The sequence below is a fragment of the Rattus rattus genome, chromosome 7 (assembly GCF_011064425.1).
Source record: "Rattus rattus isolate New Zealand chromosome 7, Rrattus_CSIRO_v1, whole genome shotgun sequence".
NCBI lineage: Eukaryota > Metazoa > Chordata > Mammalia > Rodentia > Muridae > Rattus > Rattus rattus.
In genome coordinates, this window is record NC_046160.1 from 11,621,056 (window position 1) to 11,647,144 (window position 26,089).

The 26,089-nt window shown below is 42.1% G+C and overlaps 1 protein-coding gene across 11 annotated transcripts in view; it reads left to right on the forward strand.

Moving 5' to 3' along the window:
* Slc8a1 (solute carrier family 8 member A1) overlaps positions 1 to 26,089 on the forward strand; it is a 336,986-nt gene that overhangs the window by 277,528 nt on the left and 33,369 nt on the right. Inside the window, exons 3-8 of one of the 11 annotated variants that reach the window (XM_032908798.1) lie at positions 3,087 to 3,193; positions 6,454 to 6,474; positions 6,897 to 6,914; positions 10,859 to 10,927; positions 15,572 to 15,702; positions 19,975 to 20,403. In XM_032908798.1, coding sequence (XP_032764689.1) covers positions 3,087 to 3,193; positions 6,454 to 6,474; positions 6,897 to 6,914; positions 10,859 to 10,927; positions 15,572 to 15,702; positions 19,975 to 20,229 — 601 coding nt within the window. In that variant the 3' untranslated portion in view covers positions 20,230 to 20,403. Of the gene's footprint in view, positions 1 to 3,086; positions 3,194 to 3,707; positions 3,812 to 6,453; positions 6,475 to 6,896; positions 6,915 to 10,858; positions 10,928 to 15,571; positions 15,703 to 19,974; positions 20,404 to 26,089 lie in introns of those variants that run through there. The other 10 variants (XM_032908797.1, XM_032908802.1, XM_032908801.1 and 7 more) reach the window with 10 other exon arrangements.

The window sequence follows — 26,089 nt, forward strand, 5'->3', positions numbered from 1 at the left end:
CAGAAAATGAAGTTATTATAATGGGTTCTAGATTCATTTCTGTTGCTGTGATAGAGTACCTTGGCTAACAGTAACATAAGGAAGGAAGGGTTTGTTTTGCCTTAGAATTCCAAGCTTTACCCCACTATTGCAGAAAAATCCAAGCAGGAAGCTAAGCAGCTAATCCAGTCACACCTACAGCCCAGAACAGAGAGAAAGGCATGCACCCACACTACCTCCTTCCCAGCTTTAAGCTAGCTTTCACTTCTGTTGCATAATTCAGTACCCAGCCCATGGCACGGTACCATCCACATTGAAGATAGGTTTTTTCCACCCTTATTAACAATCAAGACAATTTGCCACAGATATGTCCAGTCCAACCTGCTGTGGGTGATTCTGCCAACTGCCACTGTCTTCCCATGTGGTTCTAGGTTGTGTCAAGTTGACAGTTAAGACTAACTAGCGCACAGTACAAGAAGGACAACAATGACATTGGACAGTGATAGGAAAAAATATGTCGGCAGGTGATTTTTGGTTACTGAGTAAGTTGGGATATTGTCCCTTGGCCATAAAATCAGTAATTTTCCTATACACTGACTCACTTGAAAGGCTACTCCAACCATATGTACTGGGCTTTCTTTACTTCTATAGTCCAAATAACTGTGGGCTGAGAATATTACATATGTTTGTTATAGGATGAAAAGGAAGACCACTGCAACCTGACTTGGCATCACTTTTTTTTTTTTTAGCACAACTTTGCAACCACAGTTTAAGAGCGCAGGAATATAAAGTAGAAATTAATACCTAAGGAACATGAATTTTGTTAAGAACAAAAAAACGAGACCTTTGGTGAGATTTCAATGGTAAATTTGATGTAATGTAAAATAGCAGCTGCTTTCTACTTTTCAAGTAGAACAGATATCCTCAAAGCATTGGGTCACAGGAGTGCCCACCATTTATTCCAGATGTAGTCAAGTTGACAACCAGGAATAGCCATGGCCTCTTGGGCTTCCTGGAGTATTTTGGATTTTCAGATGCAAATTAACAGGTTAGCCAAATCATCTTATTTTTAGGAATCAATCTCTCTCTCTCTCTCTCTCTCTCTCTCTCTCTCTCTCTCTCTCTCTCTCATACACACACACACACACAGAGAGAGAGAGAGAGAGAGAGAGAATTGATAAAATTCAGAAGCTTCGTCTAACAATTAGGCAGCAGCCACTTGTACATGTAGTTGGGTGTATCATACTCTTGATAGTTTTACAAATTTCTGCACTGAGAGAAACGATTGTTATATTAGTCACGTCTCACTGTTCACCTATGTACTAAGAGTCTTTAAGACACAAAGAAAATGCACTCTTGTGAGCCCTAGCTTCTCTGGAGGGAGACACTGTGGATGCCACGCACGTTTTTAGCTGAGGAAAATAAGGGCAATGAGAGGTTCCAAAGCCAATCATTTGATCTCACGTCTATGGTGCTAAGCCTAGACAGGAAGTGGTAAAATAAACATTTGAAAATAGAGCCTGGGAAATTTGTAGAATTTCTCCGATCTTCCTTCACGGTAAGATAAAATGAAAAAGGTCATTATATAGCCTCTGTTTAGGTGAAACAGGAGATTTGATCAATGAACTAAAAGGCAAGGTTATAGGCCAGTTTATGGTGTTCTAAAAGACACCAAAAATTAAATTAAATTTTGTTGTTTTTAATTTTTTTAGATTTATTTTTTATTTATCTGAGTATCAAATTAAATTTTAATTAAAGAATTAATTTAAATAAAAATCTCCGTGTCACCAAATAAAATCTTTCTGTCTATGAAAACTTATTGCTTTAAAAATTTTTAGTCAGCTATTACCTTGGTTGATGGTATTTTTAAAAGTCTTGTTAAATCAGTATTTAGGGATCTCTATATAAGTTACAATATACAACACACTAAAGCTTTATTAGTTACAAGGTAATATTAGAATGATCTATTTTCAGATCCATCAAGAGTTATGCCTGGTATCATGACTGGAGTTTGGATTTGCATATTATTTGCATTTGTCTTGTCTGCCCATCAATCATTCGCAGCCATAGGACATTGGTGCAAACGCTACTGAGGGCTGGCGGGCAGGAAGAATTCTCTGTGAAACATCTCAATGCATTTATGAAGTTGGAAAATAGTTTAAATGCCATACATAGCTAATGAGAGTTGAAATTCATCTGGGCAAGATATATATATATATATATGTCTTCACACACATATAGCAATTAATCAATTAATGAAAAAAAGAGGCTATGAATTTGAAAATGAAGCCATAAGAGATGTATGGGAGAGTTTAGAGAAAGGAGAGGGGAGAGGGTAATCTTGTAATGGTGTAATTATATAGTAAACTCAACAAAAAAAAATTTTTTTTTTTTGGTTCTTTTTTTCGGAGCTGGGGACCGAACCCAGGGCCTTGCACTTCCTAGGCAAGCGCTCTACCACTGAGCTAAATCCCCAACCCCGACAAAAATTTAAATATTATTCTTGGAAATAAAGTAAAATACAGAGAAGGGGAAAATTACCCCATACTTAGGATAACATCTCTCTCAATATTTCATTGTTTTTATTTCTTGTATTGATGTGTGAATGTGGTGTGTGTGTGCCTGTGTGTGTGTGCATGTGTGTTACACATGTATGACAGAAGAGGTGTGCCTGCCGTGGCGTCTGGGCGAAGGTCAGAGGACAGCTTGCTGAAGTCAGTTCTCTCCTTCTACCAGCTGTCTCCACGGTTGGAGCTCAGGTCATTGGTCTGGGTGTTCAGTGCCTTTACCCACTGACACATCTCATTGGCCCTACTGTATTTTATTATTTACTCTAAAGCGATGGCTTCCAGGATTCAGCTAAGAGTTAAATACTTTAATAAGCATTTTTTTTCTTTTCTCATTATTCTGTTTTTCTGCTTTTTTTTCCTCGCGATGATAACAAGCTTATTAACATTGAGAACTGTACTTTGTCCAGATGAATTCTGAGACCCTGGGCAAGGAACTCTGTTTTCAGTGACCTTTCTAACCTTGCTTCTTCTTGCCTACATCCCTTTGCTTGCTTGCCTCTTCCCCTGTTCGTCAATTTCTATTCTTCTCTGTTTCAGCAAAACAATATCAGTCAAGGTAATCGATGACGAGGAGTATGAGAAAAACAAGACCTTCTTCATTGAGATTGGAGAACCCCGTCTGGTGGAGATGAGTGAGAAGAAAGGTGGGGAAGCTGCTCTAGGGCTGAGCCCGACAGCTTCCGCTGGCCTGTGCCTCCCTTGATGCCTGCGTCTTCAGAACATGACTTGAAACGCACACATGCCTCCACTATGTAACAGGGCATAGCTCTTTCCTTGGCAGCGGTGGGCCAAAACTGCAGCTACGTCAACCGGTTATGGCCCCTGCGTCCCATGAGGTTCTGCAGGTTCATTCGGGGCACAATCGTTCAAGCTTCCATAGCCGAAAAGACGGGCGCTGGAACTGTGCGATGTCCAAATTCTAAACCAGCTTTTGTACTTGGGGGAGAAGCAGAAGGATTGTGAAAGGGGTCCACGGACACAGAGAACTCAATGGGGACCAATGGAGAGTACCTAAGATGCCCTTTTACATAGGCCTGGAAGGTCATGTGCTGCCAGTTTCCCTCCGTAACATCACAATAACATCCAGCTTGGTGGACATCTAGAGCATGACCGTGTGACTCCAACCATTTGTTTTGCCTCTGTCTTGTGTCCCCACAGGAAGATCATTACCATTAGAATATTTGACCGTGAGGAATATGAGAAAGAGTGCAGTTTCTCCCTTGTGCTTGAGGAACCAAAATGGATAAGAAGAGGAATGAAAGGTGTGAGAGTATACCAAGACAAACCAGCGAGAAATTGTACTCTTCTCCCTCTCCGTGTCTCCCTACTCTCACACTTAACTCTCTCCTCTTCCCTGGCCTCTGAACACTAAACTCCATTACCTTTGAAGCTTAGTGGGGTCAGTTCCCTTCCCTAATGAGTACACCAAGCAATGTCCACTTTCCTTAGGAAGGGCTGACTAACCTTGCTTGCAACCAGATTTACTAAATATTAACAAATGTTTCTGTCATTTGGAAAGGACTAGCTAGAATTAGCTAGGAGGATGTGTCTGATTTTCAATACTTCAGACCCACTCACAGGTGTGGCTATGAAGACTTCCTTAGCCTTAAAATGCCTAGTGGTAAAACCTGTCTTGTCAATGGAAGGAGAAGAAAAAGAAAAACGACCTACAAGTTCAAGGTAGTCCCTGAGCACAGGGATCTAATGGCAGTATACAAAAAGTTACAGAGAACTCGGTAAGCAGGAGACCATGGAGAATCTGGTTTGGGGTAGATTTTGTTTCGCTTTGCTTTGCTCTTTGCTTTTGAGACAGGGTCTCTTGTAGCTGAGCCTGGCTTCCAACTCGCTATGTAGATGAGGGAGATCTAGAACTCCCAATCTTCCTGCCTCTGCCTCCAAAGTACTGAGAGGCATGTGCCAATCTTTCTGGCCATAGCTTTTTCAAAAAGCAATTTCTAAGAGCAAGGAGCACTAGGAGTCAGTCACACTGCCAATAAGCTAATGACTCAGTTTGATATGTTTTCCATGTCATCGAATGGGTCATTTAGGAAAAGCCATAAAACTAGACGGGATGACATCCACTTGTGGTTCAAGCACCTGAAAGGTCAAAGCAGAAAGACTGAACGCTCAAGGGCAACCTAAGCATACAAGACCCTATCTCATTAAAAAAAAAAAAGTTAAAAAGCCTCTAACAAATAAGGTGCCATATATATGAAACCGCAGTCATATGTATGGGCTTTGTTTTATGTAGCTCTAGGATGTGGCCCTTGCAAATATTTAACCCCGACTTACACTAATCTTGCCTGTGCACCAAAAATCTTGAAATAACTTACAGAATTAATACAATTTTAATACAAATAGTAACAGGAAAAAATGATCAGTGATATCTTTATAACCAAGTTACTTTAAGCACTTGAGAATTCTTTGAGAATTTCATAATTACGTTTGGTTCATTCTCACAATTTTTGAAAATATTTGCAAAGAGAAGCCAATTACCTTCTCTCCTCTTCCCTATTTTAAAATATGTTCTATTTCATAAGGAAGGATGAGGATTTTATTTAAGTTTTTAACATGTAGTCCAAGAAATACAATATATGACCAATTCCTACGTAGACTCAACATTTAAGGAAACACAACCTCACATTCTGAAAACTCACTGACCTCTGGGGGGGAAAATGGTTTTTCTAATGTCTCTAACTTAAGTATAAAATGGCACCAGGAGTGATGGAGAAAGGGGCACGTGGGACTCATTTTGATGCAGCTCATTTAAGAAGTCCCATCGTCAGTAAACAGAAAGAAAGGACACTTCAGAAAATATGTCTTACAAAGATGGGATCAAAAGATGCTTCATTAGCATCCAGGAAGAAGCACCTGGCTCTGAATGTGGTCCTCCAAAGAGCCATCCTTTTATCTCAAGGACTGTCTTGGAGACAGCTCTTTCGATTGTCATTTTGCTAAACTATGCCCTCATGTGCAAGCAAATTATAGTTCCTTGGCAACACTCTCCTGTCTTGTACCAGCCAAATAAATTCTTATCACTATAAATAAAATACTGACTTGTTTTCCTAGGTTCCCTCTGACAGCGCTACCACTCCAGGTGAAACTGGGCTGAGAACAAGTGATTAGAATACTCCTGCAGACAAACCAAGAGGGCTTTCATTTGACTCCGCTTAGCCAGGTTAACTTTTATTAAAATAAAGTGCTACGGTCCCAATTGTATTGAAGGAATATACTCTAACAAGCTACATTACAGATTGGCCCATATTCCAAACCTGTCCAATTCTGTGGAGTTATGTATCCACCAGAAGCATTCCAGGTAACATATTAATGCATGGAGGCACGCAAATACGTGTCAAATTAGGGACTCTTAGGATTAGAGAATTTAAAAAGCATAAGCAATTTTGGAGGTGTCAAAGTATCTTCCAATGCAGAATGAGCTCTACCCGGGTCAAAAACGTCCTTCTAGAAGGGCAGTCTAGGGCATTTACTTATTTTCATGGAAGGTAGCTGAAGTCTTTGGTCAGGAAACACCTCCAAACACTTGACTCATTAGCTCTCAGGCAATGTTAATTGAAGAAGCCCACTCCCAAACTGAGTTAAAGATTTGCACCTCCAACATCCCCAGTATACTTTGTATGTGCTATATGTCAACAACTGTGGGAGAAATATCTTATGGGATGACTACAAGGTGATTTTTTTTTATTCAGACACAAACATTCCTGTTGAGGTCATTTATTTGGAAATGTTCCCAAGAGCACCTTCCTTGAGATGCACCATTTTTTTTATACGCAATGGTTTTCTGCACCCTAGTCAGAACTGCCTGGATTTCTTTCTGCTAGTATTCCTCTCTCATTATTCATCTGGTTTCTTATTCTGTGTTTGTCTCTGTCTGTTTCCTTCACAGCCCTGTTGTTAAATGAGCTTGGTAAGCATTCCATCCCCTACATCTCCTTTTCATTTTGTTCTAGGCTATTTCCCATTTCTATCAGATGATGCTGTCTCTCTGGGTTTCTAACTCTAACTCTGGATTGGCCAGATTTTCATTTAAGGCTATTGCCCTCGTTTTAGTTGAGGCCAGACCACTGATAGCCCATTTTTAATTTAGTGTATATAAACTATAAAGGATCAGTAATTTGGGGGAGGGGATATCTACAAGAGCTGATTGTGCACTAAACTGCATAGTCTTAAAAGAATGTATTCAGTTATGACTGGCCCTTTGCATGATCTTCTTCATTAAAATTTGGCAAATTTTCAGGTGTGTTGTCAAGTGTCTCATGTCTCTAATATTTGTTAACTGTAATGTAAATTAAATTTTGACATTTCTCTCTCTTTTTTTTCTTTTCTCAGGTGGCTTCACATTAACAGGTAAGATTTTTTTTAGTAATATAAATTATGCTGTTACTGTCACCATCAATATATTACATATTTTTTTAAAAAAATCTCTTCTTGCTTTATTTGTTTTTAATGAAGGAAAAATGATGTATGGTAAGATAACTTTTTTAAAAAAATCCAGTTTTGGCCCAAATAACCCAAACCCAAAACCAAACACAACCTGAATTAATATTTAACTGTGGCCCATACTATGTTCTTGTTGATTTTGCACATTAACCTTTTTACAAATTAACAACAGCCTGTGTGTGTTGTACCTATACATAACAAAACTCACAGGGCTAATCTTCAGGTAACCATATAGCACTGAGAATATGCAGTGTGCTCTGGCAAATGGTATACAAGATTGCTAGCCTATGACAGAGGCTGTAACAACCACACAAACTTCACGACCTAGCATCACTGAGATCATAATACCACATTTAGAAGAGGACAGAGCAGTCATTTCCCTTCCTCTCACGACAGTGATTCGAGCCCCTCTTGGAACACTTTATTATTTTAGTACTAATAACATGGAATCAAAAACTATTTCTGCTACTTGAAGTTCATTACAATGTCTTGCAGAAACATTCAAGATCCCAGTGAGAAAGCTCGAAACCTTTATTTCATTCCTAAATGCACCATCTTCTGACCTGGCATATCTTCTCAACCTTTTCAGAATCATTTCTGCTGCCTTAGAGAGGAAAATGAATATCCAGCAATGACTCTAATGTGTCTGCAGCTACAGGTTGAAAATGTCTCTAGTGAACCACTTCCTAGATGAGATCTTCAATATGTTAGGCAAATACAAAAAAAATAAATTCCAGTATATCATACAAATATCAAAAATTTTAAAGCAGAGAGATGGCAAAATATTTAGAAGGGAATGTTGCCATAGTTTCTAGTAATGAAAACCGTAGTAAGCATTGGGTAGCTGTCAGCCACTGAATGAACTCATGCGCAATGAATACCGAAGTAGTCCTTCCCAGTATGGAACGGTGCAATGGCAGTTCTGTGTGGATGGCTACACCACACTCATCCCTAGTCACAGCAGTGAGGGACAGCATGACTTGTAGATTCTCAGAGACACAGAAATTAGAAAAAATAAAGTGTTAAACACAGTAGACTTCTTACAGGATTCCCTGAATCTGAATCATCCAAGCCTTTCCCAAGTCAGAAAAAAACTTGGAACTTGTACATGCATCTAAGTACAGGATAGGTAGATAGATAGATAGATAGATAGATAGATAGATAGATAGATAGATAGATGATAGATAGATAGATAGATTTATATATACATAATATAATTTAATATATATTATATATTAAAGTTTATATATAAACTTTGCCATTGCAACATGTGAAGTCACTCTTTGCCATTGCAACATGTGAAGTCACTCTTTGCCATTGCAACATGTGAAGTCACTGATGTCATCTTGGAAAGACTCTGAATCTGTCAGGAGGGTCATGAGCTCCTCTTGAGTGAGTTGGAGATGGTAGAGGTTGGCATTCCAACCCTCACGGTTTTGTGGCTTCTCTTTCTAAAGCCAACAGTAGCCTCTCAAAAGAGCATACTGTACAGCTATTCTTCACATGCTATGCAGCCTAATGAGACTTTAACTACACACTTCCAGTCTAGAGTACCTTATTTAGAGTGCTTATATGTCTTTGGCTATCTTGCATTACATGAACGAGGACTCCATTACTTGGACTTTCCTTCTCTGTCATTTGAACCATCTTCCCTTTTCCTATCTCAGTTAATAGAGTGCTTATTTTTATTTTTAACAGCTTTCTTCCATATACCTCATATCAGTATTTCCTGCCTTGGCCATATCCTGCATCCAACATGACACAACCACTTTCTCAGAAAGCTTCCACCGTATGAGGAGTTCACTGGTTCCTCCCTGTGGCTGCAACTTTAAGCAAATATAGAAGTCTCTCTAGTGCTGACATCTTCCAATATAGAAATCAATGCAGTTAGAGTGAGAGACTACTCCAGAACTTACTAGCAATTTCTATATTGGCCTAATTGTTACTTTCTGGATACTAACTTCCTTCTCCCCAGTCAAACCAGAAATCCCAGGGCTCAGTTGCTATGATGCCTCTAAGAAACTTCTAACACTTAGGTCTGCACAGTGAAAAGGAGCGATAAAGCCTAAAGATTTGTCTTTGAAGTCATACTGAGGCTTTGAAGTCAGGGCTTTGAGGTGCAGGGAAGAAGAAGAGAATCAATTTAGCCCTCTGGACTGGCCTGAAGCTTTTACATGGACTTGCACAGATGAGTGTAGGTGTGGAATTTGGAATCAGCTTATATGAAAACTCAAAAGTCCACTTGGTCTGTCACCTCACGCCAATATTTTAGAGCTCTCATTAGTGGTAGACATTAAGGACTGGACGTGCTTTGGAGGTTTGCAAGTCTTCAGCGTTGCCCTAGCCCTCACTGAAAGGCCCATATTCAACTCTATGGTCTCATTCTTCTTTGGCCTTCTGATCTATGATAACCTTTTGACTTGTTAGCATTTACAATGAACATTATTTTATCACAATGCTTATGGACTTTATTGTCCACCCCTTCAGGCAAGGAAAAATGGCTCAAGAAGATTAATCTACCCATCTAAGACTTGGGCAGCCACCTTTCTGACTCTGAGTTAAAGGCCCTTGGCTGGTTACCCTAACACTAGCCCCGTTATTCGGCTGGTCCAACAGTACAAGCCATCTCCTTTCTCCCTTCACCTTTACATTATACGTTAGACCTCTTCCGATCTAAAGTGCAACTATGTCTTATAAAAAGATACCATCACGAATTTTAGTCAAAGAAAACGTAAGGGAAAGTTAGATTTCCTAGAAAGAGCTATTTTCATATAAAATTCTATATCCTGGCTTAATCTGGAGAGGTTTATTTTATTCCCTTAAATATTTGATTCCCCTGAAACTTCTAAGCCGTACAGCTATAGTTTTCCCTTAAATTACACGGTGTTCAATATACTTCTTTAATGTCACTTGCAATTCATTTTTGTGGTCCAGTAATATACATGTGCATGTTTATTTAGAGGGGCCAAAACCTGATAAGCCTAACACTGGAAAGCACTCCCTTCACTCCACTATGTGGGTTAAAGGAACAGAGCCCTTCCACTGAAGTTTGCTTTGTTTTACAACCAAAAAAAATTGCATCTCCAAGAGGTAAAATTTCTTGCCTTCATTAAATGGAAAACATTGGCCCTGAGTCCAAAATCTAACAATTTTCAATTTTTATCTCAGTAGATATTTATAGGAAAAAAAACAAACAAACAAACAAAAACAGCTGGTTGGCCTGGCAACCAATGGAATGAGGAGTTCAGTGAAATGCACTGGTCTGGTTGATGGAAACGCTTGAGTGACAATGACATGCCCTTACATTCCATGGATGTGTGAATGACACTCTGCAGTCTGGCAGTGAATGCAGTGAGCACCTTCCCGGTGGTTATATACTCCTCGACCTTCAAAGAAACCTGCATTTTATATGTAGGGAAGGAAACAAAAAGGATAGGCTACTCGGGGGGCTGTATGGATGCCACTGAAAGACTTCAAAAATTAGAACACGTGTCATTACCCCAAGTGCTTCCCGTTGTTTTATGATGCCTCTGCAGTCAGTAATTGAAGGAACCAGCTCACCCGTGTCAATCACCGCGGGACTGATTCTGCCTCTCACCACAAGGGAAGGGGCTCATTATCACGTCCATCAAACTTAATCAAGTGCTGTTTGGTTTGGCTTAAGGAACATTTGCCCCCACAGTGGGTAGGCCATCAGAACCCCTCCTCGTGCCCTACAGAGGGTGACCTACAGCCACCCACACTAACTGACATGGCTTGCAGTGTGTGCGTCTGGGTGTTCTTTTTACCTTACTAATCTCAAGCGGCACTGATAATGAATCCTGCTGATTGTCTGCCTGTCCTTTTGCTAGGCCAACCTGTCTTCAGGAAGGTCCATGCTAGAGATCATCCGATTCCCTCTACCGTAATCAGCATTTCAGGTACTCGTTTCTCTGTGGCCCTTGAAAAAAAAAAATCACAGTTCTCAGGTATACTTTGGGTCTTCAGATCTTAGAGTCACAGATGCTAGTGCCTGGGCCTTCTAAAATATTTCTGATTAATTAAGTGGCTCCTCTGAGAGCTGGGGTGCCATCAATGTTCAAAAGTGTGAGGGTTTGCAGCTTCCAGATCAGCTCCTAGTATGGAGTCTATAGCTGAACACAGGGGACTTCCTCTTTAGTGTGCCCATAATGATCTTGATGGTAGATACACATCTCCTGGCCCTATGGGTCCTGGACCAACCTCACAAACCAGATCTCCACCCCATAATCACAGTTCTTACTCCAACTACAGATTTTTCTCAGAATATTCAAGAGACTAAAAATATCAGTCTTCCTGGGTTCTAGTCAGAGAGGCCAGCTAGAACTGACCTACCATCACATGACCTTTGTTTTCAGGCTTGTCTCTATAGTTACTTACAAAGGGTCAAAATTAGCCTAAGGTTTTCCTACCAGTGCCTTTCCCACATTTTCTAAGTCTTATGTTGCTTATTGGAATTAAAAAAACAAAAACAAAAACAAAAAAAACCTGTCATCAGCCACATGAGTACAGATCCCAGTATTGAATTAGCCATGTGGGTGACACTGTCCTCTGTACAGAATTTTCCACTGTCACCCTTCATCACCCTGATAGTGATTCAAGATCCAGCTTGAACTAGGAAGTATTAGAAGCACCTTTACATAATACATGTTTCCAGGACTCAGACGCCTAAAGCTAATTACTTTATTAATGTTTTATAAAAATCAATCACTATAAAGTGGTGGTCCTCAACATGTGAGGCATGACCCCTGTGGGAATAGGCGGTCACATATCACATATCACATATCCATTAAGAGTTCATAATGGTAGCAAAATTACAGTTACAGAGTATCAATGAAATAATTGTATGATTGGGGGTCGCCACAACATGATGAACTCTATTAAAGGGTCACAGCATTAGAAAGTCTGAAAACTCTACAAAGACCCCACTCTGGTGATTGGATCCCAGGACTTCTCTTATCCCAGGACTTCTCTGTGTCCTCTCCATACTGACTTGTAGCCACCGTTGCTGTTAATGCACAGGATCTCTAAGTTATTTTGGTTGGTCAAGACTGTGACATTATATATTCTATAGTCAATGTCACAATTAAATCGGTAAACTTTACAAGTGTACGCATGTATGTAAAGAGAGAGAGACCCAGAGTTGCCCAGAGAGAATTGTTTTGCCCTAAGAAATAGAACCAAAAATTCACTGTGTTGTCCACACTTAAGGAAATAAAGTGACATTGGCTACAATAAAGAATCTGGTTTTGATCCATTGTTGAATGTAAAAAAGAAACAAATATAGTAATTTATTACTATTAAATACTGTTAAACCATGTCCCTGCTTAATAAAAGACACACCTGAGAACACTAAGGAAAAAATGAAGAGACTCAACTCTTCTTCACCACCATCAGAACTCTACATTGTAACGGCTAGTGTGTCAGTATTGCTGTAGATCAGCCACACTATCTATTAGTCACCTCTAGTACACATAACAGTAACTGTCTCTTAGATATACATAATACTCATCCAATGACCTTTCTGTGCCCATGCCTGGACTGTGGCCACTCTCCCTACACCTCAGGCCATTTTTACTGTCACACTGACCTAGCCAGCTTTCTACATGCTTAAAAGACTGTTTCAAATCCATTCTCTGTCCTGAAGCTTTCCCTGTCTCCCGTAAGCAGAGGACAGTCTTCCCACTCTGCTCCTTCAGTCACTCCACACTAATGCTAGGGTTTTTTGTTTTTTGTTTCTGGTTTTTTTTTTTTTTTTTTTTCATTCCTTTCCCACCTGTACCAGAAGTTCCTGGGAGATAGCTGGGGAAGAGGAGGACTATGTCTGTGCTGACATATGTTAAGGGGACAATGACGTGTTTAACAGATGGCCCTTTTATTTAAAAAAAAATAAGCAAATGAAAAATATTGCTAACTGTAGCTTGGAGGATCTCATAAAAGCTCCTTATTGAGTAATTTCTTGGCATCCCGTACATTGTGATAGACAGTATGAGGGCAATCCAAAGAGAGCCGAGCCGTATCCCAGCTCTGGAAGCCTCTAGACGGAGTATTTGTGTGTAGAGATGACTTAAAACGATAGCTAAGCCATATGAAAATGTTCGTGTTTGACACATACTACATATTAAGGAACTGAGTGATATTTACTAAACCCCAGCTGCCCATTGGTATACTACTCCATGGACAGACCTGAAGCATAAGTAAATGAAGGTGTAGGAGCATTTCTTGGTGACTGCATGAGGGATAAACCCATGCTTTGGAGTAAAAGGTAGAAAAAAAAAGTGCCTTGAATTTCTTTATGTTGATGCGAAACCTGTTAAGATGAAATATCCACATTTTAGCTTTCTTGTAAGATTTTTATTAAGGCTGAATTTTTTTTTTTACAATGAAAAGAATATCATTGAATTCTGGCCAATCAAATGCTCTGTGCCTGTATACTACTTTCTCTTTCTTAAATGAAGAGAAGCCAAATGTCAGAGAGCAGTTAGAGGACCCTAGTGCACCAACCTTTGCGTTTGATGCTGGCCAGAAAGTATGAAGGATTTAGGGGGCAGTGCCCCTTTTTGCTCATAGGATGATTCATCTTCATTTCCTGCCACGTCCATCTATTTCTCACCGAGCCCATGAGATGCTTCCCTGAACAATGACAGGGCACCCCATTTCCTCCTAACTGCTGTATGCTTTCTACCTATGTGACCCTGAGTACCACTCAAACCAGCTTAGCTCTTGTAAGTCACAGAAAGGAGAGCCACAATAAATAGCCTCCCACACATAGCTTTGCATTTCAAATAAACATCTAAATAGCAATACTGCTTTGGGGGAAAGGCATTATTATTCAGCGTAAGCCAGAGATTTGGGCAAAGACCCAAATAAAATCTACCTGAACTACCAGGGACACGAGCATTGGTCCAAATATCAGAAAGTTTTGAGAACCAAGTTGTAATTGGTTTGAACACAAGGTAAATGGACTCCACTAGCCCTGCCTTGACTAGCTATATGTTTCCTTGAGATGACTAGTTCTATGACCCTAACCAGAACCCTTTATAACTTGTCAATCCCTTTAGAAAACCCCTTACCACTTTTACAGTTAAAAATCAGTCTCCTTTTCACTCTGCTTTGCTTTTGCTCATGTTCAACAGCTTCTCAATGGATCAAATGACCCATTTCCCTTTGATTCGGCGGGACGATAGACCACTGAGGATTTAGAATACGTTATTTTAGGACACATTACTGAATGCGTGCTGGAGTGCACCAGTAGCTACATTCTGCCTTTGCCGTCGCCACCTCTAGCATGTGAAATCCCGGGTCTTGGCTGTGCTTCCCCTCATCTCTCCCCTCACCCCAGTCCTTGCAGTAGACTGCTAGCCAAAATCCATCCCTTGAAACAATTGCTAGACCAAACTATAGAACCACTTATAGAAGGGTCCCAGAGCAGAGGGGAAGATACAGGTCTTTGCAGAAAGCAGAAGGTAGGAACCCCTGCTAAAGCTGATGTCCAAAAGCAAAAGGCAGGTCAGGGAGCCTTTCCCCTCTGGATGACTCCCCAGACAACAGACTCTGCTTGCAAACGTTTGCCCAGATATCCTGGAGGCAGGGGGCTCAGAGTGGAGGTTTTTCCATAGCAACAATACTGCGTCCCTGGATAGGTGCATACTTCATTTGACTCTGAGAGCAAGTAGCCAATCGCTTTCCAGCATCCCAGACCTGGAGAACAAGTGTGCTTACAGGACAAGTGTTTGCCCTCCACACAGTGTTGGCTTTTTCAGCCTGGGATTTATCCCAATGACCTCCATTCAGAGACTCATTTCTGAGCACCCGCTCCTCTCCTAGAGTTAGAGCGGCTTGGTGGTTCTGGAAATAATCCTGCTCACAGAGTGAGTATTAGCTCCCCGAAGGCCTCACCCTCGCCCTCTCTGTTTGCTTTAAAATTAACATGGTCAAGGCTTTCCTAGTGCATTTCACCAGAGAGGAAGCTCCAGGGCCAGAAATCTCAAGGAAACATGAAATTTGTGTTTCAGAGCCGAGCCTGTGACAGGGACTCTTGGCAAGTGTAAAGCTAAGATCAGAATTTCCCTTTGGCCCCGAGGCATTTTCTGACGCTTCTAGAAAGTAGAAATGAAAGGGCCAAACCCTCACTTCCCTCGGGGTTACGTTAGGATTTTTAATTGTGTTTCTCTTTGGTCAGATGCTGGGGGGGAAAAAACATGTGCAGACAGCCAAACTGGCCAGCTTCACAGAGAAAGGGCTGTCCCTCAGCACGGACAATGTGTAGCGGCAGGGTCCTTCTTAGCGACAGGCTCTGAGTATGCCTCTCCCCAACCCATGCTTTCAGAATAGACTGTACCAAATTTCAGTCATCTGCTGCTTCCGTGAGGCACTGCCCAGCCCCAGAAGCTCTGTCCGGTCTCCCGTTTAGCCTCACTCTCTCCCCAAGAGACAATTAATTGACGCTAAGGGAATTCTTCCTCCCTGCGTCTCTTACATCAGGATCCTGGGGCTTGAACACATAAAGGAGCACGCTGTTCACGTTCTTGTCTTCCCTTTACCAGAGGAGTACGATGACAAGCAGCCACTGACCAGCAAAGAAGAGGAGGAGAGGCGCATTGCAGAAATGGGGCGCCCCATCCTAGGCGAACACACCAAGCTGGAAGTGATCATTGAAGAGTCTTACGAATTCAAGGTGCGTCTCCAACACCCGCCCACCCCAGCAGCTTGCTCAAGGTGGATTGGTGTAGTCTGGGCAGGAAGAGCCTCCCGGAGAGAGCTGAACCTATGATTCCACTTCCGGGCTCATTCGCTAAGAGGCTGTCAGATCCAATTTGAAATTTGTGAAGGTAGAAGAAAGAGAACCCAGAGATCCTGTAAGGTAAAGAGCATCAGAACAAGGACCGAGCAGGTGACATTCAATGTGACAGTCAGAACCACTCCCAAAGGAAGGGAGTTGTCTAAAAGGATACTCTACAGGAGTAGTTTTAGAGAGATTCTTTTCAATAATAAAAAAATGGTTAAATTAAAATAACTTAAAAGAACATATAAAAGTGTTTAGGAAGTGTGCGGAACATGGTATAACGTAGTGATAATTATGTGTATCTTTTTTTTGAGACGGGGTCTTACTCTATAACTATGGCTGATCACAAACTCGCTCTGTAGACCATTCTGACCTCAAACCTAGAAATCCTGACTCTGACTCGGGCAAGCCACTTCCATGCCCAGTCTTAGCAACGTTTTTGAATTTCAGAAATTCACACAGCTTTATAATCTCCATAAAAATTCAACAGACCAGCACTCGGAGAGATTACTACGCATTAGGAAGTGGAGCATTTACCTTGCGGAAACGCAAGGGCTTTGGTTTTGGAGAATGGCCCCTTACATCTGAGAACTCTCCAGAACTGCCTACCAAAGGTGCAGAGTCAGCAACGAAGCTGACTGCTCACGAGCTGATAAGATCAGGTTCTCTAGTTCATCTGTTCCTCATGGTACCTGGCATTGAACAGAGGAATTAACACGTGTCAGATGAGCTCTGCACCATGAGCTACATCCTCAGCCCAGACTTAAAAAAAAATCCAGGTAACAGATGTCATTCTTTTAAAAGTTACAAATATGGGGACAAGTGTCATCCTTCCTACCTCTCATACCTAACCCAATGCTCTGCTTCAATCCTCCCTACCCCATGCTACCCCCCACCACATAGTTCTGCGTATCTAGATCCTTAATAGCTAAGACGACTTGTGGTGGAGCCAACTTCCATTGCCAAATGGGATAAAACATTATATCCCTTCTTGTAACGTCCTGAATTACAAACCCAGAGCAAAACAATATTTTCTTTACTTACTTTGTAGAAGGAATAGTGACTATTCAAAACAATAAAGAAACTATTAAAGAACCAGGCTAATATAGAAGTCTCAGACTCCTAAGTAGATATTTAGTTATAATTGCATCTCTTCCTTTTGTTGGTTGATTAAAGTTAATTTCCAAATCGATATGCCTATCCTTAAAATAGGATTTATAAAAGATAAAATACATTTAAAACTTTTAAGACCAATAACTATATCCATCTATCTATGATCTATCATCTATTTATCTATTTATCTATCATCTATCTGTTTATCTCTCATCTATTTATCTGTAGTCTACCTATTTATTTATCTATCATTTATTTATCTGCCTATCTCTTTATCATCTATCATCTATCGATTTATCTGTCTATCTCTATCATCTATCTATTTATCTATCTGTCTATCATGCTTTTCTTTCCACTCCCTTTCCTAGAGGAGGGGTTAACAGTGAAACAAAGGCTGATCCCGCTGCCAGAGACCATTGAGGCATAACCTTGACTCTGGCTCATTGAAGCCATGAAAGGAACATCCACAAATCACTCACTCCCACATGAACCTCAGCCTGTGGGCTTCTATGGCTTACTCTGTTACTCTGTGTCCATGTGTGACCAGTTTCACTGTTCCTCTTGCAACTTTCTTTCACCTGGAATCAAAGGCCTTAGTGTGTGACTTGCTACAACAGAGATTGCTGTTTCTGGAGCTAAATTGTTCCTAAATGTTTTATAGGCAATGTGTACTCTCCCCTTTACAGGATGCCCAGCTTTGCCTTCCCCTGCAGCGACCATAGAAAGAGTAATCATAGTAACTTCTTTACAATATACTGGGTTAGGTAACTCTTCCAGGCCAAAAAATAAGAATTGAGTCAGAGTCTCCCTGATCCCTAGAAGGCCCCCTGGTCCCTAGTTTCTTTCCAATATTTCATTTGTCTGTTTTTTTTTTAACTTTCTAGAATAACTTTGAGTATCACCTTCAAGTTTATAAACATAGTCATTGTTCTCATTAAGACCTAAAGGGCATCTGGGGAGTACATTTTCCAAGTGCGGTAATGTCAACACTGATTTTCTTCATGTGAGAATGGTGTTTTTCTAGAATGTAACTTGAGAACTTGTTCAGAGCTCTAGAAGAGCATGGGCTAGACTACACATGCCACCCTGCCCCAGGGAGCTTTACCTGTTGTGCTAAGACTGTGGCTTTACCAAATCACACTGTCACCGGTGAGGGTCTCATAATACCCTGGATGTCACTGACAGTTTAAGAACGCTCCAGATGAACACAGTATTGTCTAAACTTTAATGGATCTTGATTCCCTCTCCTTTCTCCCGTAGAGTTGTCTCCACGAGTACAACTTTAGCAGTTTGGGGGAAAATTGGCTCTGCCACTCTGGTTCAAATGTTTTGAATCTTAAACTATGTCTGGGTTTTTTCCACATCAATAAGGGCTAAGTTTCTCCTAAAAGTTTGACCTTGAGCAGACATTTCACAGGGAAGCCTGTGTTCAGATACTGGAGTGACAACACTGAAGTGCTTATCTCTAGCCTGGTGGGGTTCTCTGCCCTGGCTGCAGCATGGTGTGTTCTCTCCCTCCCGGAGAGTTATGCTCCAAGTGTCCACTACATGGAGGAAAAGCTGAGGTCATTTCTTCTTACATTCCGCACAGCGCTTTGAACCGGCATTGGTCGAAATGCTTCGAGTAGTGGATGAGATGTGACCGAGTTGAGAGAGAAAAGGCAGATGCCTGTCGTGCGTGTCGTGTTCTTCAATTTATTGTGCCCAAGAGCGGGGAATGTTAGAGCTGTTATCAGGGCACCAGCAGTTCTAGATACAAGACAAGCCGAGAGGTCACTACCCTGAGGACATACAAGCCACCAAGAATCTTGTTACAGATATAGAGCGTGCTAGCTGGAGATGGCTCCTTTCACGTTTGTTTCCGTCTCCATGTCTCAAGTCAGTTCCAATGACTCGTTTTGAACTAACATGCATACTGCTATAAATTGGCTCTGGCTTCACATCCAAGCCCCCAGACACCATTCTCTTGACCCCTCTTAGCCCATAACGTTATCTCTCTCAAACCATAGTTTGGTATCCTGCATTGAACATGTACAAATCTTTACCTAAGGCAAATAATATGTGTTTTCTGCTTCTGCAATTAGTGGAAATTCGAGGATGCTCTGACAGTAAGTGTGGATGTTTGCTAGACTAGTTGATGCAGTAGTTTCTCTGAGAAGAGTAGCCTCGGTGTCCTAGAAATGCCCTTTTCCCCCGTAGTCGCCATAATTTGTGGTAGTGCTTCGACGGTATGGCTTCTTTAGTTTTCTTGTGACCGCTTGGCAAGTCCTGCTGTTTTATTAACCAAATTTAGAAAGTTGGAGAGTTCTAATTCCACAAAACTAATTGCCTAATAAGGCCTGAAGTAAAATAAGGGCATGTACCTCAGTGCTATTAAAGTGCGGAAATGCGATGCAAGGTTATTAGCAGTGCGCCCTAAGCCGCAAATGTTGACTTTCGCTTGTCTAGTGTGTTCCTGATGTAATAGCAGTGATGTGAGACTAGAATTGCCTGACGCTATTAGCAAGCTGGAAAATCTAGTGGGCCCTCTGCACTACCACCTTAACACCCCCCCCAAATGTATCTGTTTATTAGTGATCAGACAGCAGGTCACCTTGAAACCATGCTACCTGGCTACATGTCACTGACAAACAGCGCTACGGCAATAAGTCTTCAGTTCCAGATCTGTCACTTTTAGATGTTCGAAGACAGTTTTGAACAGGGCTAGTATTGATTCCTTGCAGACAGCAGGGACAGACAAGCCAGAGAGAATCAAGTTCACAGAGCAATTGAGGAGCATGGGTGGGCCTTTGAAGCAGCTGCTGTCGGCAACACTGTAGCTGCTCCTGGTTGGCCATTAGGGCACCAAAGGATACTTGAAGTTTCTATTTCAGAATGTTTCTAGGGACAATTGTTTACATTAGTCGCAACAATATTTGATGTGCATACTTTTCTACTGGGCCTGACATCTGCTATTCCTTATAGAATCCCAGGACTTCTAAGCAAGGTTTTAGATTTCCTGACCCGGTCACCACCCCAGAAGCTATACTCTTATCCCTTTGCCTCTTTCAGAGCACTGTGGACAAACTCATTAAGAAGACGAACCTGGCCCTTGTGGTGGGGACCAACAGCTGGAGAGAACAGTTCATTGAAGCGATCACCGTCAGCGCTGGTGAGTGCCTTGTTCTGTACTCTGTGAGATGGAACAGCCAGTCTCAGACTAAATTTGCTTGTTCCGCCACCGGCAAAACATCGTATGTGTCAAAATTAAGAGAAATCAGCATATTTGTTGCCTGTATCCATTTGCCATTCTCGTGGGGGAGGTAGATAAATGGGATGGATTTAAAGGATTTGTGTCTTAATTCACTGTTTAACCAATGAAGGGGTTTTTGTCTGGATCCCCGAGAGTAGCACACATTGGCCAAGTAAAGGTCAAAAGGGGACAAAGCATGGTAAGAAAAGGAAGGCATTTAGATGTCTTCACCGCCACTGTGCATCATTTCACGTGCCCTCCCGTGGCACTGGACATCGTAAGCATTCACGTTGACTCCGAGGTGCACGCCAAAGCATGTTTTCCTCCACAGGGAACATGCAAGGTTTTCTTTAAGAATATCCCTGAAAACAGTCCTGGGGACACGAAATAAATAAAGTGCACATTCCCTGTGCTGTCAAGCCTTGTCCACTCTCGGTGTAGGGATGGAGTGAGTCACTGACATTCAAAGGACGTAACACCAACTCACATTCTTGACACCTTTTGTCAGGTCTTTTACTGTACTTACACTGTTCTTGCTCCCAAATCCCTGCAGGCTTACCTCGCTGTAGCCAGTCAACAAAGCTAGGGGTTCCTGAGCAGTGAGCGATTCCTACTGTAAGACACCACCACTAGCAGTCAGGCCATGGCTTGTGCCGCAGCCTCCTCCTGCCAGTGTGTCGCAGGTGGACAGATCTCCCAAATGCCTTGGCAACAGAGAGTGGTTAAAAAAGAAAAAGGTGTAGCTGTTTATTAGTGTTGGACGCCACTCTGCCATGGCTTCTAGCAGTCGAGTACGCAACGGGAACTTAGAGCATTAAACAGTCAATACTTGCTTAGGAGGGTGGACTTAAAATTGACGTGTCAGCTGTAGCATAAGGAGAGGGAAACACCCCTCAGTAGCTTGTGTTTTTCTATACATCTGAGATTAGCATCTGAAACAGGAGTATACCTCCCTCTACCACGGAAGAACTGAGTTGATATGAATACCAATGAAACTCAGGGAGGAAGCGTTCAAACTGACCAAATTGTTAGGGAGCGTTGCCCCATTCAGACTGCAACCTGAGAGACAAAATAGCACCGCAGTCGTCTTTTGTCACGTGAGACATTTCCCACCGATTCCAGATTGTCTTTGGCTGCTCAGGGATGGACAAGCATTCGTTGCGAAGGCTGTGCGCTGCTGACTACTCCTTTATCTGTCTGTGTCCACTGTTGCTCTCGAGGGGGAGAACACAATAGACAGCTCCCGCACAAATTCTGGTAGAGACGCTCAGTTTTCTAGTATAGGAGAGAGCAAGTAAGACTCAGAGTTCACATGTGACTGCTTGTAAGCTGTAGACAAAGAACACAGAGACTGTGGAAGGAGATACGTTGATGACCAGCGTGGTTCCGTCAGTAGACCGTGTGAGAGCAGATTGGCTTTCTCAGCAATAGAGCCATTTCATACTGATCCTCTCACACGTTTTAGTCACCTCCTGAAACCGCTCTAAGTTAATGACATGGTTCAGTGTTTCACAGTGAAAAGGATGATGATCCTGACAAGAACAAAGTCATGCGTCTGATGCCCCATCAGGCAGAGAAACTGGCACCAAGATGTTGATGCTTCCCTCACTCACAGAGCTAGACTTGGGATTGCAGACAATGAAGAAATCCTTTCAGATGCCCACGCAGTATCAGTCGTTGCCTATACCATAGAGAAAGAATAACCTGGTAGTTTCAGAGAAACAGCTTGGCTCTGGAAGGTAGTCAGATTGATAGTGTGTGAGACTGTGTGAGAGTGTACAAGTGTGAGAGAGAGAGAGAGAGAGAGAGAGAGAGAGAGTGTGTGTGTGTGTGTGTGTGTGTGTGTGTGTGTGTGGTGTTCTTGTGTATGTGGAGATGTGTACACATGCACATTTGAAGGCCAAAACCCCATGACTTTCTTAATCACCTTCCACTTTATTTTTAGAAACAGGGTCTCTCACTGAGCCTGGAGCTCACTGAGTCATCCAGGATATCTGCTTAGCAAGGCCTAGGGTTGTTTCTGCCTCTGCTGCCCTGGTGCTGGCATTACGGCATTACAAGCACACACCACCATTCCCAGATTTTTATGTGGATGCTGTGTACTGAACCCAGATAATCACACTTTGATACGTGGTCCTTCTCCCCAGCCCTCATGAGGAGCTGTGATCTGCTGAAAAGAACTCTGCACATTATTTACTGTCCGTAAGAGACAAAGAAGTTTCAGTGTAAGGAAAATTCCCCTTCGCCTGCTTCCTGGACAGGATAGCCCTGTCACTTCTCCTGACACTATGCTTGCATCATGTTAACAAGTCTTGTCTCCAGCCCTCTTTTAGTCATACTGAAGATTGCACGCAGGGTCTTACCTATGTTAGGAAAGCTGTCTGCCAGTGAGTTGTATCCATTGTTCTTTTAATTTAGAACTAATTTAATTAGTTACAGTGCCTCTGTAACTTGTCCACACGAGCCTTGAACTCACTTTGTAATCTGAAGCTTTATGTCCTTCCCAGGATATTGCAGATGCCAGACAGCTCACCCAGCTGTCCTTTGAAAAGTGGTTAATTAATAATGCAGAAAGCCTCTCAAGTATTACTGGCTTGTATGTGTATATGTGCTCATGTGTATTATTCGTGTGTGTGTGTGTGTGTGTGTGTGTGTGTGTGTTTCTAAATGACTGCTTAGAGACACACAATGCTTAGAAACTTGCCACTTCCTGGGTTAATTGACCTTACTTACAATTTTGAGAAACAGAGTATCTGAAAAATAAACACACAGTTTGTAGGCACCAAATTACATTAAATTACACGAAAGACAGTTTTCAAAGTGTGATGTTTCAGATTATGACTGAGTTTAAGTGCCTAAGGAATGTTAATATTCTCAGGTTGTTAAACAGACAATAAAATTTGTAAAGCAGCATTTATTGAGGCAGACTTTCAATGGATTTTTTTTAAAAGATTTCATGGCTAAATAGTTGAGAATCAGGAAGATTTTCCTTATTAAAAATATTAAATTGTCTTTGAAGGGTTCTGCTGAGACAGTTTTTTCCCAAGCAATTTTCTGTGCAAGATTGAATCTATGTCTCTTACTAAACAAAAGTAATAATTTTGTAAATGGGATTTGGCTTCTCTCTCTCTTTTTTAATTAACTATATCAAAACTCAATTTAAAGAAACTAGCCAGCAATGCTGTCCCCCACTTTGTCTGCACTGCATAGCTCAGTACCTGGGCTTCTATGGCCATAATGTTTCTATTCACCAAGTTCTGACAGTTGAGTACTTGAGGAGCTGAAGGACTTATGAGACCTCAGAGGTTAGGAAGGGATTAAACAGTCATGTTCCAGCAACTCTCCTTCTGTCGCTTCCTGGGTCGAATACCAGAATCAGTTGTGAGTGGCAGTTCAACAGCTGTCAAAACATTTCAAGGCAAGGCCGGTGCCCCCCGGTGCCTTTACAATGTGCTCACCCATGCACTACTCAATGTGGCTAGCACTTGCTACCTATCCAATTTGAGTCCCCCCCCCCAGTTCTTCCTCCTTCCTTGTGTCTCCCCTAGAGCAGCACTTTGGGGTGACCTTAAGAACCAAGTGTCAATCAAATACAGGGAAGCAGCAAGATCAGTGTACAGGACAAACCCTAAGCTGGGCAAAGACCACCAGATGAGCATGACAGTTGCACAGCCATCACACCACCCTTTCTCTAAGGAAGCGGGAGATGACAGTGAGGCCAGCATGGCAGACAGATGGGTTTTGTGACTCTGCCCTGGGTGACTCGGCAGATCGTGAGATACACCCCATGTCGGTTGCCTTGTGTGTTAAGTGGGAAGAAGTAATTCATGAACTCACCATAGTGTTAGTTAAGACACTGCACATGTTCATGAACTCACCATAGTATTAGTTATTCATGAACTCATCATAGTGTTAGTTAAGACAGTGCACATGTTCATGAACTCCCATAGTATTAGTTAAGACAGTGCACATGTTCATGAACTCACCATAGTATTAGTTAAGACAGTGCACATTTTCATGGACCAGCTAGAAATTTGGATACGAAAACTAGTTATCCTGGAAGTAACTGATACACACACACACACACACACACACACACACACACACACACACACACACAGAGAGAGAGAGAGAGAGAGAGACAGACAGACAGACAGACAGACAGATAGACAGACACAGAGAGACAGACACACAGACACAGAGACAAAGAGACAGAGACAGAGAGATAGAGGCAGAGACAGAGAGAGATGAAGGGGAGAGAGAGGGAAGAGAGAGGGGTAATGGAGGGAAATGGAGAGAAAGAGACACAGAGAGGGAGAGAGAGAGAGAGACAGAGAGAAAGAAAGAAGACAGACACACAGACACACAGAGAGACAGACAGACAGACACACAGACACAGAGAGAGAGACAGAGAGACAAAGAGACAAAGACAGAGAGATAGAGGCAGAGACAAAAAAGAGATGAAGGGGAGAGAGAGAGAGAGAGAGGGGGGGTAATGGAGGGAAATGGAGACAAAGAGACAGAGAGGGAGGGAGGGAAGGAGAGAGAGAGAGAGAGAGAGAGAGAGAGAGAGAGAGAGAGAGAGAGAGAGAGAACAAAAGACCGAAAAGGTCTTTTTGCTGTCTTGTTTAACCTCTTGGAATATTGCTGAGCAAGCATATAATTATTCTGACTTTGAGTCTCATCACTGGAGGAGTAAGAAGGCAAGACTGGACTGTCATTAAGGCTCCATCCCATATTGAGACCTGGAAACTCATTCAGTAGTCATCTCATTCTTACAGTGTCCCTGGTTCCTTGTGATCTGTGTCCTATCTGATTTCGGGCAGTGGAAAAGCACAGCCTGCCTTCCCATTTGGCTTGGCCAGATTACATGTACAGCAGAGTATCAACATGCACTCCACGTCTGTCCCCCCAGGAGGGGAATGACGATGGACAGTCCTGGGTTAGCCTCAGAGGAAAACGACTGAGGTGATAGAGATGTGAAGGGGTGTGCTGTTCAGCCCAATCCCTAACTGGCATTATTATGTGTCAGTGGACACATTATTGTATAAGAGAAAGCATTCAATATGAGGCCGGTTTGGCTCAAGTAGCTGCCGTGGCCACCCTGGATACAGGTCCCAATGGATGGTTCACATCAGGAGAGAGCCAACTGCACCCGGAGAGTGGCACAGTGGGACACGGCCATTTTCAGTACTTAGCTAGGCTGGCGAATTGGGAGGGTTCTCAATGAATGCCAAGTATTTAATTTCTAAAGCTACCAACTCAGTGGTTCCCCAAGACAGTAATTGACTTAAATAATTGTCAGCCTGGAGACCAGTACACTCCAAAAGTCCTAAATAATCAAAGTGAAACCTCAAATGAGTTTCAAGGGCTTTCCATGCAGTGTGGTGTGAGCAGAACTGTTGCTAGCATCCCCTGTTATCCAACAGCACCGCGAGGAGGTTTCATTACACCTGCTGGTGCTGGGTCACCTTCACATCCTACTCATGTAGTTAAAAAGGATCCTGCTCGTTCAGGTTTGACATAGCCTCAGCAGGACAATATGACAGCTAAAAAGGGGTAGACATCATTTTTATTTATTTCTCATACACTGGAGATTCTTATGTGGAGGTTCACACCAAAGAAACTAGTTTGATGAGATAGGGTGGGTATATTTGCTCATCCTGAGTAAAGTCTACCAAAGGCAGCGAATTAAAGGGTGACTTACTCTACTTGAATAGCGTTCTCACTCACATAGCTGTCAACTTGGAGCTCAAGGGCTTTCTACATATTGTCCCTACTTGTCACAGCTGCACTCTGGGCAGCCAACTGAGCATCTGTGGCTCAGAGGGATCCTTAGCTTTTCAATGTCACACACTGGAAAGGGACAGCTGCCTTATGAAGCCTCTTCTTTTCAAGTTCACATCCAGCAAGCTCTGAGCTTGGCCCCGTGTG